A 16,938-nucleotide genomic window follows, 5' to 3' on the forward strand; every position below is an offset into this window, starting at 1 on the left:
CAAATGAAGATCAGGTCATGTTCTGTTTCTCTTCATACAGTAAAGTTTGATCTACAAGCTGAAGTTTGTGACTGTCAGGGCTGTAGTACTTGAGTCCAGACTCAAGACGTTTCTTTCTATAGTCTAGTACTCGCTAATATTCAGACATGAACTTGGTCCAGCAATAGTCATTGGTTGAGTGTGTTTGTCTGGAAAACAGGAAACATCACTGTTAAATCCACTGTGAGTCTAGAATGGGCACTGACACTCTCGTGTGATACACTTGTATGTGGCTGCGTTATATTGCTCCTACTCCAAATGAGTGCCCTGTTCAAGTGCGCATCAGTCACTGTCACTAAGACACATGTGGGACACCGCTCTATTTCTTAAGACTCCTGGCGGCTAAAGCTAAACTAGTAGAGGTGATGTTTAGCTGAGAGCTAGCTAACGTTAACTGCTAGCATGTTCCATCCTAAACATAAGAGTTAGCATTCGCACTGGTTAGAAAGCAGTGAAAGTGATATAATATAATGTATGTCTGAGATCTGCAAATTTAGGAAACATCTTTAAAGTATGGACACCTGATTTGGGCTGAGCGATGTGGATTTGATTAGATTACATAATCCTCATTATTAGTTAAAGATAATCTAGTGAAGTGATCAAGTAAATGTCGGCCCAGTCTGTAAGTGTAGATGGTCTAATAACAACACGACACTTCCCTTTAGATTGTAGATGAATACATATGCTAAAGCTTTATTTCATGTGTCTGTCGCTCCATCTCACCCACAGAAACAGGCTGACAGACATCTAGAATGTCTTTAACACACAAATAAAGCAAACAAACCTCCAGACATGTGAAGGAGAGATCGGGCCTTTTGCTCATGAGTATAATCTGAGGTTTAGACCCCCTCACACGCTTTGGAAAGGAATGAGTGAGCGAAAGAGAAGCGGATGGCCAATCATGAGCTGCGGCCTCAACACATTACCCACATATTAGTTTGAGCACTGGCTAGACAGTATCTATAGGCTGTATACCATTTGCTTGTCCACAGTTTTAGTAGTTAATAAATGTGTCTTGATGATGCTGTGATGTAGGGCTGGAGGAGAGTGTGACGCTGCATTAAGTTTGTGCTGGGCATCCTCCTAGATAAGCAGCTCAGCACCTGTAACATTTAAGTCAATCATCTACAAAACACACATATAATGTTTTAAAATAAACTATATAGAGCTGATCAGGATGTGTGTGTTCATCACTGCTGTTGACATGAGCAGAAACAGCAGTCAGCATCTTAACAACACAAAGAGATGTGTGATTGTCCAACTGTGTGATGTGGACTATTGCTGTGTTTGTAGATTGTCTGGCTGTATGGTGACAGAGGAAGGCTGTGGTTTTCTGTCTTCAGCTCTGACTTCAAACCCCTCACACCTGAGAGAGCTGGATCTGAGCTACAATCATCCAGGAGATTCAGGAGTCAAGCTGCTCTCTGAACAACTGGAGGATCCAAACTACACACTGGACAAACTCAAGTATGTGGAGCAGCACTGGCCTTGTGCTTTTACACTGAATAGCTTTAAAAAGACACTAGAAAGCTCTTTTGTGATCAGCTTCAGTTTTCTGTGAGGGTTATGGGGTGAGGACAGACAGAAGATACAGCTTGTAGAGTATTCCAGTCATGTCTATGAAGAGCAATGAATGGAATCAGACACTTGGATTAATGTTCAGACTCTTGTTCTAAAATCAACATCTGGATTCCTCTTCTCTGTGCACACATGTGTATTTTTCACTTGCTAATCTGTCAGGAACTTGGGCGCTGGCGAGCAGCTTTAATAATCTGAACATAGTTTAGAGATGGACTGCAACATGTGCTCAAAGGCTGCATGTGCTGAAGAACGATGGCGAAGCTAAGTGTGATCACTGTAATAAATGAATGTTGCAGCAGGGTGTCTCCATCAACATGAGCAGTATCTGCGCTCGCTTCACCAACAGCAGAGGAAAAGAACGCACTGTGTTACATTCATTGTGCATCCCGGCACAACCAACAAGTGTTGTGTGTTTTAGCTCAAGAGTTTGGAGCGTGTAGCTGAACAACTCAGTGCTAGCTTTAGCTTATTAGCTGAGGGGGAAACTAAACAGCTCATTCTCTCCATCTGTGTGTGTTTACAGTCTGGATCATGGAGGACACACGCGGATTACAGCAGGGCCAAGCAAATGTAGGACCGACCACACACACATACATACACACATACACACATATACACACACACACACACACACACACACACACACACACACACACACACACACAAACAAACAAACAAACAAACAAACAAACAAACAAACAAACAAACAAACAAACAAACAAACAAACAAACTAACTAACTAACACACATTCACATACACACACACACACTCACATCAGTGGTGGAAAGAGTACTGAAAAAGGACAACACTAAATAAGGACAACACTATTTTGATGTCCAATAATGACATCAAATATTGTTGATATTTGATTGATTTTAGGTCGTTAGAAATTGACCAAAATCCAATGTTGAGCCAACATCTTAAACCAACATCCTATTGATGTCAAATACTGACATTTATTCATCAGTTATGGCAACCAAAATTCAACGTCTGATAGATGTCATGGTGGTAATGTCGACACAAAGTCAAGCTGTAACATCATTAGACGTTGATGATATTTGGTTGGTTTTAGGTTGGACGTTGGATAGTGATATTGGGCTGACTTGAGTTCTGATGTAAACCCGATTTTCAATTCCAAACAAAATGCAGCATCTTTAGGACCTTAGGGTACAATTTCAATCTGATGGCATGTTGACATCGTGTGCCTGCTGGGGGTTTAAGGCCATTTCGGTCATCATACAGTAAATATCCTGGAGTCCCGGTGTCCTGCAAAGTTTAGTTCCAATTAGACGCACCTGGGGTAGCTAATCAATCTCATACTAAGCTTTAGAAACATCCATGCAGGTGTGTTGAGGCAAGTTGGATCTAAAATCTGCAGGACATCGGCCCTTCAGGACTGTGGCTGTTTCTCAATATGCATTCTTCAGCGGTCTTGCGTCCTCGTGTAACTTCATCATCAGCTGCCAAAGTTCAGTTCCAGTACTCAAGACTGCAAGAACAGAGGATGCGTGAAACTTCCCAGATGTGATCTTAATATCAAGGATGCACCGATGCAGATTTGAGCACCGAACCCGCTCTAGAAGTCCCAGAAGTCATTGCGACTGGAGGTGAGAAGCGCAGCATTTTATTTACATTTATTACTTAAGTTTAGAGATTTAACTTGTTTACCTCAGGAGTTTCCTTAAATGAAACGGTGAAGGTAAACATTACCATGGACATCTTAATAAAGGAATAAACACATTAAGGGTGTTTGTTTGCTGAAATTTGTAGTCAAATCAGTTTTATTTATATTGTGCAGAGTATATTTATAATGTTTTTATGCAGAGTATATATCTTTAAAAAAAAGGGGGGGGGGTAAATCGTTGTATGAGTGCTGTACTGTTAAAATAATTTACCATTTAAAACGCGTGAAGGTCACGTGACCATCATGAAGAATGCAGCATCTCATTTCTCAAAGGACGTGTTCTCTGCCCTTGTGGTCTCCTGAGTTCGTTCTTCCGAGGACACCTGGCAAAACCGGTCTCCACAAGAACACAAGTCCGTTCTCTGTGTTCTTTGAATTAAGAAACAGCCTGTGTTTGGGCATCCCTGATCTAAACAGTCTCTGTGTCAATGCGTGTAAAGATTTCTCGGACACTTAATGCTTCCAAACAGTTTGCTACAATGTAAAGTGCACATGTCTTGAAGTAGTTCATTATGAGGTGATTTACCTTTTATGTGTGAATCCATTGGACAGGACTCACAGGACTGATTGTTCTAATTCCCATAGACAAGAAAATATAAAGTAGTGACTGCAGGTTGAAGGAAAGTAGTGAGAGTAAAAGTACATAATTATAAAACTACAAAGTAAATTACAATTCCTGAGAAAAATTAATTACAGTAATTTAAGTATTTGTAATTAGTTACACAGACGCTCACACACACACTCTCTCACACACACACACACACACATAACATGCACGCACATACGCACACACACACACACACACAAACAAACACTCACACATGCGCACACACACACTCTCTTTCTCACACATGCACATACACGCACACACCACACACTCTCCCTCTCTCGCTTACACACACACACACTTACTCCCTCTCTCTCACACACACACATACACTCCCTCTTTCTCTCTCTCTCTCACACACACACACTTTCCCTCTCTCTCTCACACACACACACAGCTGTGGTTATAAATGTGTGTGTTCTTGTGTTCAGATGTCTGTTTCCTCACTCTGGATCCAAACACAGCACACACTGAACTCAAACTGTCTGAGGAGAACAGAGAGGTGAAGAGTGTGAGAGAGAATCAGCCGTATCCTGATCATCCAGACAGATTTGATTATTATCGTCAGGTGTTGTGCAGAGAGAGTGTGTGTGGACGCTGTTACTGGGAGATTGACTGGAGTGGAGATGGTGGTGTGTGTATATCAGTGTCATATAAGAGCATCAGGAGGAAGGGGGGAGGTGATGAGTGTGAGTTTGGATTTAATGCTCAGTCCTGGAGTTTGCGCTGCTCTTCCCCTGGTTTCACATTCTGGCACAACAACACAGAGACTGATCTCCCAGTGAAGCCGCTCAGCAGGAGAATAGGAGTGTTTGTGGATCCCAGTGCAGGAACTCTGATCTTCTACAACATCTATAGAGACACAATGACCCTCATCCACTCAGTCCAGACCACATTCACCGAGCCGCTCTGCCCTGGGTTTGGGCTTTATCCTGGGTCATCAGTGAAACTGAGCTGAAGACTAATAAGAGATTTACCCAGAATCCTCTGCAGGAGCAGTCAGCAGTGTGTGTGTGTGTGTGTGTGTGTGTGTGTGTGTGTGCGTGTCTGTGTGTAAGAAAAAGAGATCGTTGTGTGCATGTATGTCTGCATGTGTTCAGTGCTCTGTGTATATTGCTGTGTGTGAAAGTGTGTGCATGTGTGTGTGTGTTTTAGAGAGTCTGTATTTGTGTGTGTGCATGCATGTTTGTGTGTGTGAGAGTCTGTGTGTGTCTGCCTGCGTGCATGCATGCGAGAGAGTATCTGTGTTTGTGTGTGTGTGTGTGTGTGTAAGAGAGAGTCTGTGTTTGATTGTGCCTGTGTGTGGCCTGCCTGCAGAGCGTGGATCACACTGTCTCACACACTGCGCTACACAACCCCGCTATTGACCACACTATTCTTAAGTTTGTCATTAGAGCTCGTTTACAAACACTTCCTACAAAGTTTAATCTGTCTGTGTGGTACCTGAAACACCACAAGCCCTTCTGGTTATTACATAGCGATAGAATGGTGGAATCAACAGCACACATAATGAACGGCTGCCCCGCGTTCAAAGGCATGTACATCGCACATCACGATCGCATTGTGAACATCACAGCTGAAGAGCTTGACAGAGTCAGTGTGCACAGAGCACTATACACTAACAAGACTGTACGAATGAACTGGTTTCCATCATTGAGCAGTAATGCACATGTTCTGAGTACTGTCATTAGAGATTTTCCAAACACTCCTGATATTGTTGTTGTGGATGAAGTATTGAAAAACATTCTGATATGGAAGTAGGCTGCTGTTTTGACATACATGGATCTGTGCTATTCAGAAAAAATGCTGAAATACCAACCATTAGTGAATGCTCTGAAAGTGTGTGGCTACAACACAAAGTTGGTGGTTTTAATTTACGGTAGCCTAGGGCACGTTCATAAACTGTGTGTGAGGGGACTACAAATTGCCGGACTCAGTAAAAAAGACTCTAAACAAATTGCAAAGTATTGTTCTGTATCTGCAATAATAGGCAGTCTGCATGTGTGGAGAAGACGATGTCATCTCTATCCTTAATCTGTTTACTTAATACTGCACGCAGAATGGATTGAGTGTCTAATAGTGCCACGCAAAAGATCATCAATGGTTGCATACTACTTGTACTGCACTGCAAATTTTAGATAGTAGATTTAACTACCTTGGAGTTAAAATTAACACTCCCTCAGAGTTTATATGGGAACCACTATAAGTGTTAAAAATAACACTTTTAAAAGTGTTAACATTGTCAACACCAAGAGAGTGTTAATTAACAAACTCTTATTGTGTAAAATATCTGTTAAATTTCCGAAAAAATACCAGCAGCTGTGATTACCAGAATCTTTCTGTGAAAAACATGGAAGTTTTATATAACTGTATAAATTTACAAAAAATAACCATATTTCATAAACTAACACATTGTTTATTTTACAAAATCATAGCTTAGTGGACAAAAATGTAAAGTCTTTAGATGCAATAATGTTTTCATGTATGATGGCAAGTAGCAAACAGATTTTAACTGCATTAGTAACTACACAGTTACCTTTAAACAAAAGAAGATGCAGCATAACATCAAATTTTCTCAGTTCATCTTGGACTTGAACAGAGACGCTATTATCCTCCACAATGGTGACACAAAAACCGCTTTGCTGTTTTTCTTTCTTTTTTTTTTTTTTTTAAATATATACCAGCAGCTGTGGTTGCCAGTAATCTGCTGTTTTTAACATAAATACAGTTTACAGAATATTTCTGTTAAAAACACATTCAACAGTCTGTATTTTTTATCGAACTCACACTGCAAATTTTAGATTTGGTAGATTTAACTACCTTAGAGTTAAAATTAACACTCCCTCAGTGTTTATATGGGAACCACTATAAGAGTTAGAATAACACTTTTGAAAGTGTTAAGATTTTTAACACTCAGAGTGTTAATTAGCAAACTCTTATTGTGTAAAATATCTGTTAAATGTATGTCAAAATACTGGCAGCAGTGGTTGCCAGTAATCTGCTGTTTTCAACATTTTACATTCGTAAATACATTCGTTTCCAGAATATTTCTGTTAAAAATACATCCCATAGTCTGTATTTTTCATTCGAACACACGTAAGCCTTAAATTCCAGAGCAAAATCCTCACTAGTGTCCTCACTACAGAGGGCTGAACACTCAGACAGTGATGAAGTTAATGAGACAATTAAGTGTCTAATTAAAGGAGGATTGAGAATTGTTGATGAACAACTGTTAACAAGCAGAATCACTGAAGGAAAGAAAAACACAAGCCAAAACCAAAGATGAAATCAACTGAGAAAAAAAAAACTCTAAATAAAATAATAATCAATAAAAATAAAACAAATTACACAATAAAAAATGTTATTTTTCAACATCTTTAAAAAAAAAAACTAATCAAATTAAACAACTTATCATGGAGCTTCACCTATTACTGACCTTTGACTTTATTTCTGTCATGTGAACAAAAGCTCTTAATAAAATTTCCGTTGTTCCTTTGAAGTCACCATGATGGAGGACAGAGTCTGCTTTAGTCAGGTTCTTCAACTTCTTACTATAAATGTCTTTTATTTTGGCTGCTATAATTAGTGTTAATTACACTATTTATACATATAGCATGGAAAGCTGAAAGAAAATTAAAGTGTCAGTCTGAAGAGATTGTTAATGATAACATAGCCTTCCTTTCCTACTTGTTTTCTAATTCAGTATCATATTAGTTATGTGTGAGAAATAAATGATATACATAAATGAAACCACTGAAGCTCCAATAAAATAAAAACAATATTTACAATGAGAATGTTTGATCTATGGAAGAAGTCAAAAATACACAGACATCAATAATTAGTCTTTGAATCTCAATGATGGTGACAAACAAAAACACTAAAAATCAAGTAAAATAAAACACTCTACTGAAATATCACCTCCCAAAAACAACACAAAATAAAGGAAAAGAAAGAGATTGTAAGAACATAAAGCTGCATAATTTATTCATGCTGCAATGCATGCTGGGAGCTTTGTACTATGCTGGCACCCAGCATGCATTGCGGCATGAACTATGCAGCTTTTTTTTTTTTTTTTTTATCAACCGCGGTTGAGGTTCATGTCCTGATTCTTGATGCCTGTGTGTCATAAAGAGCAAGCTGGAGCTTGAATGTTTAGTGCATGACACTCTAATTATTAATTGCATCCTAATTGTTTGTTGAATTTTCTATGAAGAGCAGCAGACTGCCAGTATTATTGTCCCATGCAGCTTTAATACAATTATATTTGCATATCTTTATGAATTAACTTAATTAACACCTGAAATTAAATCTATAACAATTAAGCATATACAGTATAGTTTCTCTTGACCTTTCTTGCTATAGCTGATGAGTTTTAGAAACACGGCTATAGCAGTCAGAGAAACATTAGACTGCTATAGAGCTTAAATAAGTAGCCTCTGATCTCCATGATGGTGAGGTCAAATGAAATATTGTTAATAAAAAAATATAAACCTCTGTTCATTGTCAAATATTCTTACAGAAATGAAGTCAAACTGTAATCAGTGAAGCTGCTTATGCTATTATTTAATGGAGTTGTTTAATCCTCTGTTTTAATTCAGTTGGTTTGGTGTGAGGCTGTGTCTGTAGTTTTATTTCTTCCTTCAATTTCTTATTCCTTCAGTGATTGTGCTTGTTAACAGCAGGTGTTCAACAGCAGGTGTCTGAATTCACTTATTTGTGGTCATTCACTCTGTCTAGTGGACTAAACTAATTGACTAATTTAAGGGCCAGGTGAATGAGGGTGTGGTGAGATTTCAGACACTCTGATTAGTTTCTCAAATACAAGGGTTTTCTACAAAGGTAGATACATGTTACTCTGTGTGACAAGGAGGCAAATCAGCTTCTAACGCCGAGAGGACTCTAGAATTTTAACACTTTACTCTGAATTACCACAACACTTTAAATTTAACACCAATGAATTTGCTGTGCAACACAAGCTAACTTTTAAATTGAATCCACTGGACAAGAAATGCTCATAGGGGAAACTAACATTATTTAAACATAAGGGGTCACAATAAACTGGCCGAGAAGAAAATAATATTATAAAATAGGATTTCAGTTATTAAGGTGAATAGTTTAGGAAACAAAGTTTGCCAGAGCCAAAACAAGTACAATGTGTCAGATTCTGTGTCAAAAAATGACACAATTTGACTCAATGTATCGATTGTACCAACTTAAGAATCACACGCAGAAATGTTGCAAAATGCCCTGAGACTTTTATAGGCATAGGTTGAAAGGAAAAGCACCACTCTCTTTGTATCGGTTTAAAGAATTTATCTTCCAGAAGTTTTCACTGTTCATTTCAAAATTAATTTCCTATACTGAAAGATTCATCCGATTCATCATTGAAAGAGTTTGAAAGCACCAGGAACCCTTTAGTCACTGGCAAGTACAATGTTTCAGCTTCTGTGTCAAAGAATAACACAATGGGATACAATGTCTCAAAATGTATTCACTCAAAAATAACCACAAGCTGAAATACTGAAATACACTGAGAACTTCATAGGCATAGGTTGAGAACTGGTCTAGAAGGACAGGACCACTTCCTCTTGTAACTGTTAAAAGATATTATCTTTCATAATCTTGCAGTAAGTCATCAGAGTTCATCCAGAGTTTAAATCCTTCTCCTATCCTTAAATTTTCATTGTTACTAGCAGTTAAAACCATGACTCCCTTATCACTGTCAATATAACCAGATATCGACTTTCATAATAATTGTGCACAAATTGTATGTTTCATGATCTGCTTATTCTGCCAAAAGTTGACAGCTGACAAGTTTAAAGCCTCTTTAAAGACTGAATCTTCTCTGAACCAGGTATTACAATTAAAAATGTCAAATAACATTTTATAATTGCAAAGAAAATAATTGCAGTTTCAGCTCCAGACGTACCTGTGAGGTTCTGCCAGGAAGTGGAGCACCAAGACACTTGGGATAAACCCCAACCTGAAAATCAAGGTAAAAAACAAAATAAATAATAACAGATTCATTGGTATTTGAAATAAGAACTGAAATAAGAAAATTGCTCCACATACTCACACTAGGTAACTCAACATTTTCTGTACAATCCAACAGAGGACACATTTTCTGTGCTGCGGCCTTTACAAGACAGAGCACCACGTAAGTTGTATGTCTTACATATATGTTACATGCAAATTACATATATGCCATGCAAGTTCCTATTTGGATTTTACAAATAAAATATATTTTATTTATGCAATATACATTTTGAAATATTGCAAAAATGGCTGTGCTGCTTACAAATATTATCTTTCAACGATTGGAATTATATGTACAGATATGTTCACACACACGCACGCACACAGACACACACACACACACACTCTGCTCAGCACATATGAGTACACCTCCTTTTGAATTGGAATATTGTAATCTATTTTTCAGTAAACAGAGATAATATTTTTGTTCATTTAAATAAAAGATGTTTATTAAACAGTTATGTGCACTAAAATACAAGTTTGGCCACATAACATCTTTAGGAATAAAAAAACTATTTAAATTTAAATTCAAATGAGTATTTGCACAAAAAAGTAAACTACAAATTTTTAAATTTATAATAATAATAATAAATGTAATATTTTAAGTTTCTCTTGATTTTTTCCTGTATTTTAGAGGTTTTTTGTATATATTTTTGAACCGTAATATAAATTTATTTAGCTTAATTATTTTGACTTTAGTACTGACAAACCTAATGGACAAATATAATATTTTAAAGCATTCTACAGAAAAAAATATTATATATAATATTATATTATATATATATATATATATATATATATATATATATATATATATATATATATATATATATAATATATATTATATATATCTTATTAAATGTAATTATTAAAACCTAAAAATATTAATTATTAATATAAAATTTACATATCTATACATATTTGTAATTCCAGTTGTTTAACAAATATATAAGTGGTCAATGACAAATATTGTATGTGAAGTCTAAATATGAACTTTTAATTCAATTATTTGTTTTCTATATACAGGGTGATTAAAAAAAAAGAATACCACAACTTTGAAAATCTGTATTTAATCAAAGAAACATGATGGAACCTTGGGTAAATAATCAGTGTGAAGTCCTTAAAAGTTTTTTAGTAGTAAACAAGTTCATAGATGTTCAATATGACCCCCTCTTCTTTGAAGAGTTCTTGATTTTAAAAGTTGTGGTATTCTTTTTGAATCACCCTGTATATTTACATGCATCAGATTTCTATATGGGTGACCTGATCACCTACATGTTTCTACCATCAAAGATTAAATAAAACAATAATTAAGTATACAGAGGAAATACTAAACACATTTATTGTAATTTTTTGCAACCTTTTTATACTTTTGTTTGTTTGTTTTTTATTATTTAGACAACACATACTCTGTCCAAGATCCAAAGCCATCAGCAGATCAAAGAAAAATGCAGAGTAAGTGTAAAAAATAAATAAATTATATACATTTTATGTAGTGTCATAGTAGCAAATGCAACTTACCAACTTGACCTTTTTCTCAGCACCAGTTTTTCCAATAAGCATGTCCCATGTAAATGAGCAAGAAGATGCTTGGGGGGACCACCCATCGAGCTATCGAGGTGCAAGAACATTCAAAAAAACATACACAGCAAATTAGTTTCTAATTATTAACATGGTAATGTTACATTGTCTGTACAATCACACAGAAGACACAACTTCTGAGCTGAGACCTTCAAGTACCCAGGCAAGAGCGAAGAGTAAGTCATTTGTTTTTTTTAATTGACAGTTACTTCTTATGAATTATTATTATTATTATTATGTTTTTTATACAGTATTTGTAGTTGTATTTATATACTGCACAGTATAATCTTCAGAGTAAAATTTACTCAGTTCAGAGAACATTTGGTCCCTCTCTAAATTGAGCAAAATTTACTCAGCAGCAGAGTTAAAGTTAATGAGACAATGATGGGGTTAATTAAGTGATAATTGAGCACTGATGATGAACACCTGCTGTTAATAAGCAGAAACAGAAGAGAAGCAGCAGCAGCTTCGCTCATTGTTTACCTGATTGACTTTATTTCTGTCAGATGTTCACAAAAGTCCATATATGATTTATTGAGAATTAACCGTTTTAGTTATTTACATATTACAAAATAAAAAAACATGTTTTTTTCGCCTGATGTCACCATCATGGAGAAAAGTGGTTGATTTACTTGGACTCGATTTCTAATGTTAATTTTCTTTACTTGCAATGACAAGTAGAAAGAGAGCACATGAGATTAAATTGATTGATCCTGTGTGGATTCTTACTCTTAAAAAGAGTATCTGTACAGGAAACTATGTTTAGAGAATGGTTTATCATACAAGAAACAAAATTCAGTATTTTTCAAGAGAATGAATCTCAGCAGTGGTGTTATATTAAAATACATTGCGCATCAGAATCACTTTAGAAACACAGACATCAATAATCAGCGTATCTATCTCAACAGTGGTTAGAGATTTTATATTTTTGGATGCAGTGCATGTTAAGACAATCATTCGACATTCATCCATAGTTCCCAGCATGCACTGTAGGAGAAAAAAAAAAAAAAAACTCACCATAGTTGAGAAGCATACGTTGATTCTTTATGTCTGTGGGTTTTTAGTGTTTCAGATGGTCAATCTGTTTTATGATCTAATAAAAGTATTAGTGAGCTCCATTTTCTTAATACAGTGCTCCTTTTGTGATACAACATTGTTTAAATTTAACAGGTCAAACCAATTTTACTGATTTGACCAGTGACTAAACCCCCACAGAGTCAATTATCCGGAGCACAATTGCTCTCTTCATACAATATTTGCCATAATATATTATTTGGCAATCAAAGACAAACTAACATAAGAAATCGAGTCAGAGTCCAAGTAAAGCAGCTACTGTTCTCCTCAACGGTGACAGCTTAAACACAAAAAGTGTGTTTTTTTTTTATGTTGTTGTAAAAAAAAAAAAAAGTTAATTCTTAATATTATCACTATATGGAATTTTGTAGAGTGTGGCAGAAATAAGGCCAAACAGGTTGTTAATAATTAAAGCTGCTGTTTGTTGAGTTGCTTAATGATGCTATGCTGAGATTTTGAGATTTGATGTGTTTTATTTCAGTTTGTTTAATCTACGGCTGTGACTGAAAGTAGATGTAGTTTTGTGTTTCTCCTCCCCGTTTCTGCTTATTAACAGCAGGTGTTCATCATCAGTTCTCAATCATCCCTCAATTAACCCCATCATTGTCTCATTAACTTTAACTCTGCTGCTGAGTAAATTTTGCTCAACTTAGAGAGGGACCAAATGTTATCTGAACTGAGTAAATTTTACTCTGAAGATTTTACTGTGTGCTAACCAACATCTATTAATGTAGTTAAATCTTAACAAATTAATTAAATTTCTTGCAAATTAATTAACAATTTGCTAATGCTAAATGCATGATTCAGTGTGCAGTTGTTACGAAGTGTTACCCAAACTTTCTTCCTTCTTGCTGAACACAAATGAAGATATTTTGAAGAAAGTTGGAAACCTGTAACCATTTACTTCCATAGCATTTTCCTACTATAGAAGTCAATAATCACTGGCTTTTAGCTTTCTTCACAATACCTTCCTTGTGTTTAGCAGAACAAAAAAAAAAAACTCAAATGTTTATAACCACTTAATGGTGTGTAAACGTAAGTAAATGTACATCCTTTTAATTTATTTGTAAACATATTAATCAACACTGAATGTTGTGAAAATTTTCCATGGTTAATAAGCTGTTCGCAAAACATTATCTAATTATTTCCTTGTAACCTAATAAATACAACACTATACAACAACAAAAAACACTTCGTTAATTATAGTGACAGTAAAAAAACTCACTGTATTCAGAATATTAATGTATTAGAGTACAATATATAATTTATCATTACCTATAAATTAATGGTTTGAAAATTAATTTAAAGTGTTTTGTTAATTTATGCTTTCAATAACTTTGGGGAACTAACGATTTCGTATGCACAGAAAAATTCACATATAAACTATTTTACGTAAAAGCACAGACCAAGAGGGGGTTGGCTTCTGTCTGCTTTTTAAAATTCAGTTTTATTTCCTCTTAATTCAGTTTTGCTATTTTGCTTTTCTGAATTCTGTGAATAGTTTAAGTCATTTTAGCCATAGAAAAACAATGTGTAATCAGACGGATATAGTTTTTTTTTTATTGTTTAAGGTTTCAAGCATATTATTATAATATCCTCATAACATTTTTGTGAATCGTTCAAAAGTGATTTTGCTTGCAGATGCTTCTGGTATCAGCCGATGGAGCTGCATCTCCAGTCAATGCACACGTAAGTGAAATTTAAGTGCTATGTATAATAATAATAATTAAAAAATATTTACATATAGTTGAATAGAGATTAACCCACTTACTGTGTTGCAGCTGTGGAGAGGGCAATTTTGGAGAAGCTTAATGAGCTGGACATGAAGATTACCCATCTAACTTCAGTGGTCCAGTCCCTTGCCCCTCGGTCAAGTGGTCAAATGGTGGTGGACACTGAGGATGACACCTTTCCTATTGAAACAATGGAGGACCTTGAACAACTGGAAAGGCAATTAGCTGAAAAACCAATGATGGAGAAGATGGTACGAATATTTAAGATTTAAAGGTTTTACAGCTGTTGTTAGGTAAATCTTTATTATATGGCCAGTTTCACAAGCAACACTTAAGGCTAGTCCCAAACTAAAAATCTATGTGTGAGCTGTGTGATGCCTTACAATATCTCATTGCCATTATTTTGTTACCAGATGCACACTAGTATCGTGCTTATATTTTCTTTCACATGCATTTTTATAAAAGAAGTTTTATATCTAACATTAACTAAGACTTAAAGTCCAGACTTAAGCTTATCCTTGTCTTTAAAACTGGGCCATAGTCCTTGCACTTTGTCTGTAAAGATTTAATATTACCTTTTATTTTTAAGATGAAGAGGTTATCCATCAGAGGAGGACAAACTCTGAAAAAAACCATTTGGCGTGTATGCTCCAAAGTGTTTGGTCCAGTGGCCAAACAGCTCAACTGGTGTGGAAGAGGAGATAAAAGAGGCCTAAACAACACAAATATTGGGACACTTGTGATAGGTATGTTCAATTGTCTTGCAATGAACGGTTTAGATAATACCTATAAGACAGAACTGCCAGTATATCTCTATAGCATGATTACCTTGTACACACATAATATGGTTATCAGTGTGCTATAAGCTTACAAGCTAGCATATGCTGTTCATATATTGTAAAATGATATTTAATACACAAGAGTGTTTTAGAAATAAAATTTAGATCATTATTTTAAGTGGAGAATTGTTCATTCTTGTATATTAGGGGAAGGAGATTAAACCTTAAATCAAAACCTTGATTGATTGAACACTTTACCTCCTTTTGAAATATTGAATCATTATATTATATTCCAAGTAATTTTTTGTACTTAATCAAGTTCCATTTATTCATTTACTAAACATTTCAGTTTTAGTGTTAAAAGAAAGTTTCCCTAAAAAAATATTTCCATGTCAAAAGTGGAAAATGACAAGTATCTTTAACAAGCATAACTTGTGTCTGGAAAATAGTAAATAATAAAGCAATGTGAAAAAGTACATAATGTGAACATTGCTGTTCACAATAATATTTTAAGTGCGTGTGTGTGCATGCTTCTCTTTACGAAAAGACAGCTTACATTGTATGTTCATTCATTCATTTTCTTTTTGGCTCAGCCCCTTTATTATTTCGGGGTCGCCACAGCAGAATGAACCGCCAACTTATCCAGCATTCGTTTTACGCAGCGGATGCCATTCCAGCTGCAACCCATCACTGGGAAACATACACACACAAACACACACACACTCATACACTATGGACCATTTTTTTAGCTTACCCAATTCACCCATACCTCGTCTTTGGACTTTGGAAATCGGAGCACCCGTAGGAAACCCAAGCGAACACGAAGAAATTGAAAACTCCACACAGAAATGCCAACTGACCCAGCCGAGGCTCGAACCAGCGACCTTCTTGCTGTGAGGCGATAGTGCTGATTACTGCACCTACCTTGTATGTGATAACTAGAAATAATAAAAACAAAACCTCAGTCGATTTGATTATGAATATACGCTAAAGAAAAGTGAGTTATGCTTCACAAATTATAGGTCATATAATAATCAAAAAGAAAATCTGTCATGCCTCTGATTATTAATCACATTGCCTGCATTCGCTTGAGCTTTGCTGAAGTACATGTGGACGGTACATGCATTAAATCGCCACGTGGGGATATATGTCGGTTATGGATTTAGGTTTCGATTTTCGAATAATCTCCCAGCACTACTGTATAATGCATATGTACACTTTTACAGTATTCATTATTTAGCAGTCAATTCGTATGATATTAATCTAATAAATTTAAAGAACAAATTTTCCCGAAATTTAAGTTAGCCCTAATCACCTTGAACTGCTGCTTGGTCAGTTGTCATCACAACGTGTTTAAACATAGCTTTATTCGTCTAAATAAAGTTATTACCTTGTTAAATTTACTACAAACAAAGTGGAATAAATATTTTACTGACCACACATATCAATAACAATGAATCAGACTGCTTACCTCAGTATTCCCGCGTGGACTGGTGTCTTCTACGTGCTGAGTGTGATGCTTTGAGGAAACATGCGCAATAGTGATGAAGTTTCGAACACAACAGTCGATTCCTCGAATTTGACCACGTTGTCCAAGTGCATACTAATGCAAGTACACTTGTTTTTGTTGTTGTTATTTTTTCTTTATTCATTTTATGGCGGATTTAAGCTTTTGCACCTCTCGTTTCTATTTGACATCAATTTTTCAATAGCTTAATTTATTTGAGAGTAACATTTTAAAGAATATGATATTGATTACATGAGGACGGTGCATGATCGAATAGTAAAAATATTTCCAATCTAAGCCGTATTTCAACAACAAA

At 35.7% G+C, this 16,938-nt stretch overlaps 4 protein-coding genes across 4 annotated transcripts in view; 3 read left to right on the forward strand and 1 right to left on the reverse strand.

Moving 5' to 3' along the window:
* Window positions 1–16,938, reverse strand: part of LOC141381693 (uncharacterized) — an 835,171-nt gene that overhangs the window by 801,872 nt on the left and 16,361 nt on the right. The window lies entirely within an intron of this gene.
* The window catches only part of zgc:173705, a 129,939-nt gene that overhangs the window by 100,555 nt on the left and 12,446 nt on the right, over window positions 1–16,938 (forward strand). The window lies entirely within an intron of this gene.
* Window positions 1,333–4,959, forward strand: LOC147844847 (tripartite motif-containing protein 16-like). Its single transcript, XM_087249659.2, has 3 exons — window positions 1,333–1,506; window positions 2,144–2,190; window positions 4,344–4,959. Exons 1-3 carry the CDS (start codon window positions 1,346–1,348, stop codon window positions 4,868–4,870), a joined length of 735 nt encoding a protein of 244 aa, XP_087105785.2. The 5' UTR covers window positions 1,333–1,345; the 3' UTR covers window positions 4,871–4,959.
* Window positions 9,801–15,224, forward strand: LOC147844848 (uncharacterized). Its single transcript, XM_087249547.2, has 8 exons — window positions 9,801–9,907; window positions 10,025–10,069; window positions 11,347–11,403; window positions 11,490–11,567; window positions 11,655–11,705; window positions 14,245–14,292; window positions 14,385–14,587; window positions 14,926–15,224. The coding sequence occupies exons 3-8, from the start codon at window positions 11,397–11,399 to the stop codon at window positions 15,199–15,201; spliced, it is 663 nt and encodes a 220-aa protein (XP_087105673.1). The 5' UTR covers window positions 9,801–9,907; window positions 10,025–10,069; window positions 11,347–11,396; the 3' UTR covers window positions 15,202–15,224.

Source organism: Danio rerio, chromosome 4 (genome assembly GCF_052040795.2).
Source record: "Danio rerio strain M-AB ecotype USA chromosome 4, GRCz13ab, whole genome shotgun sequence".
Classification (NCBI taxonomy): domain Eukaryota; kingdom Metazoa; phylum Chordata; class Actinopteri; order Cypriniformes; family Danionidae; genus Danio; species Danio rerio.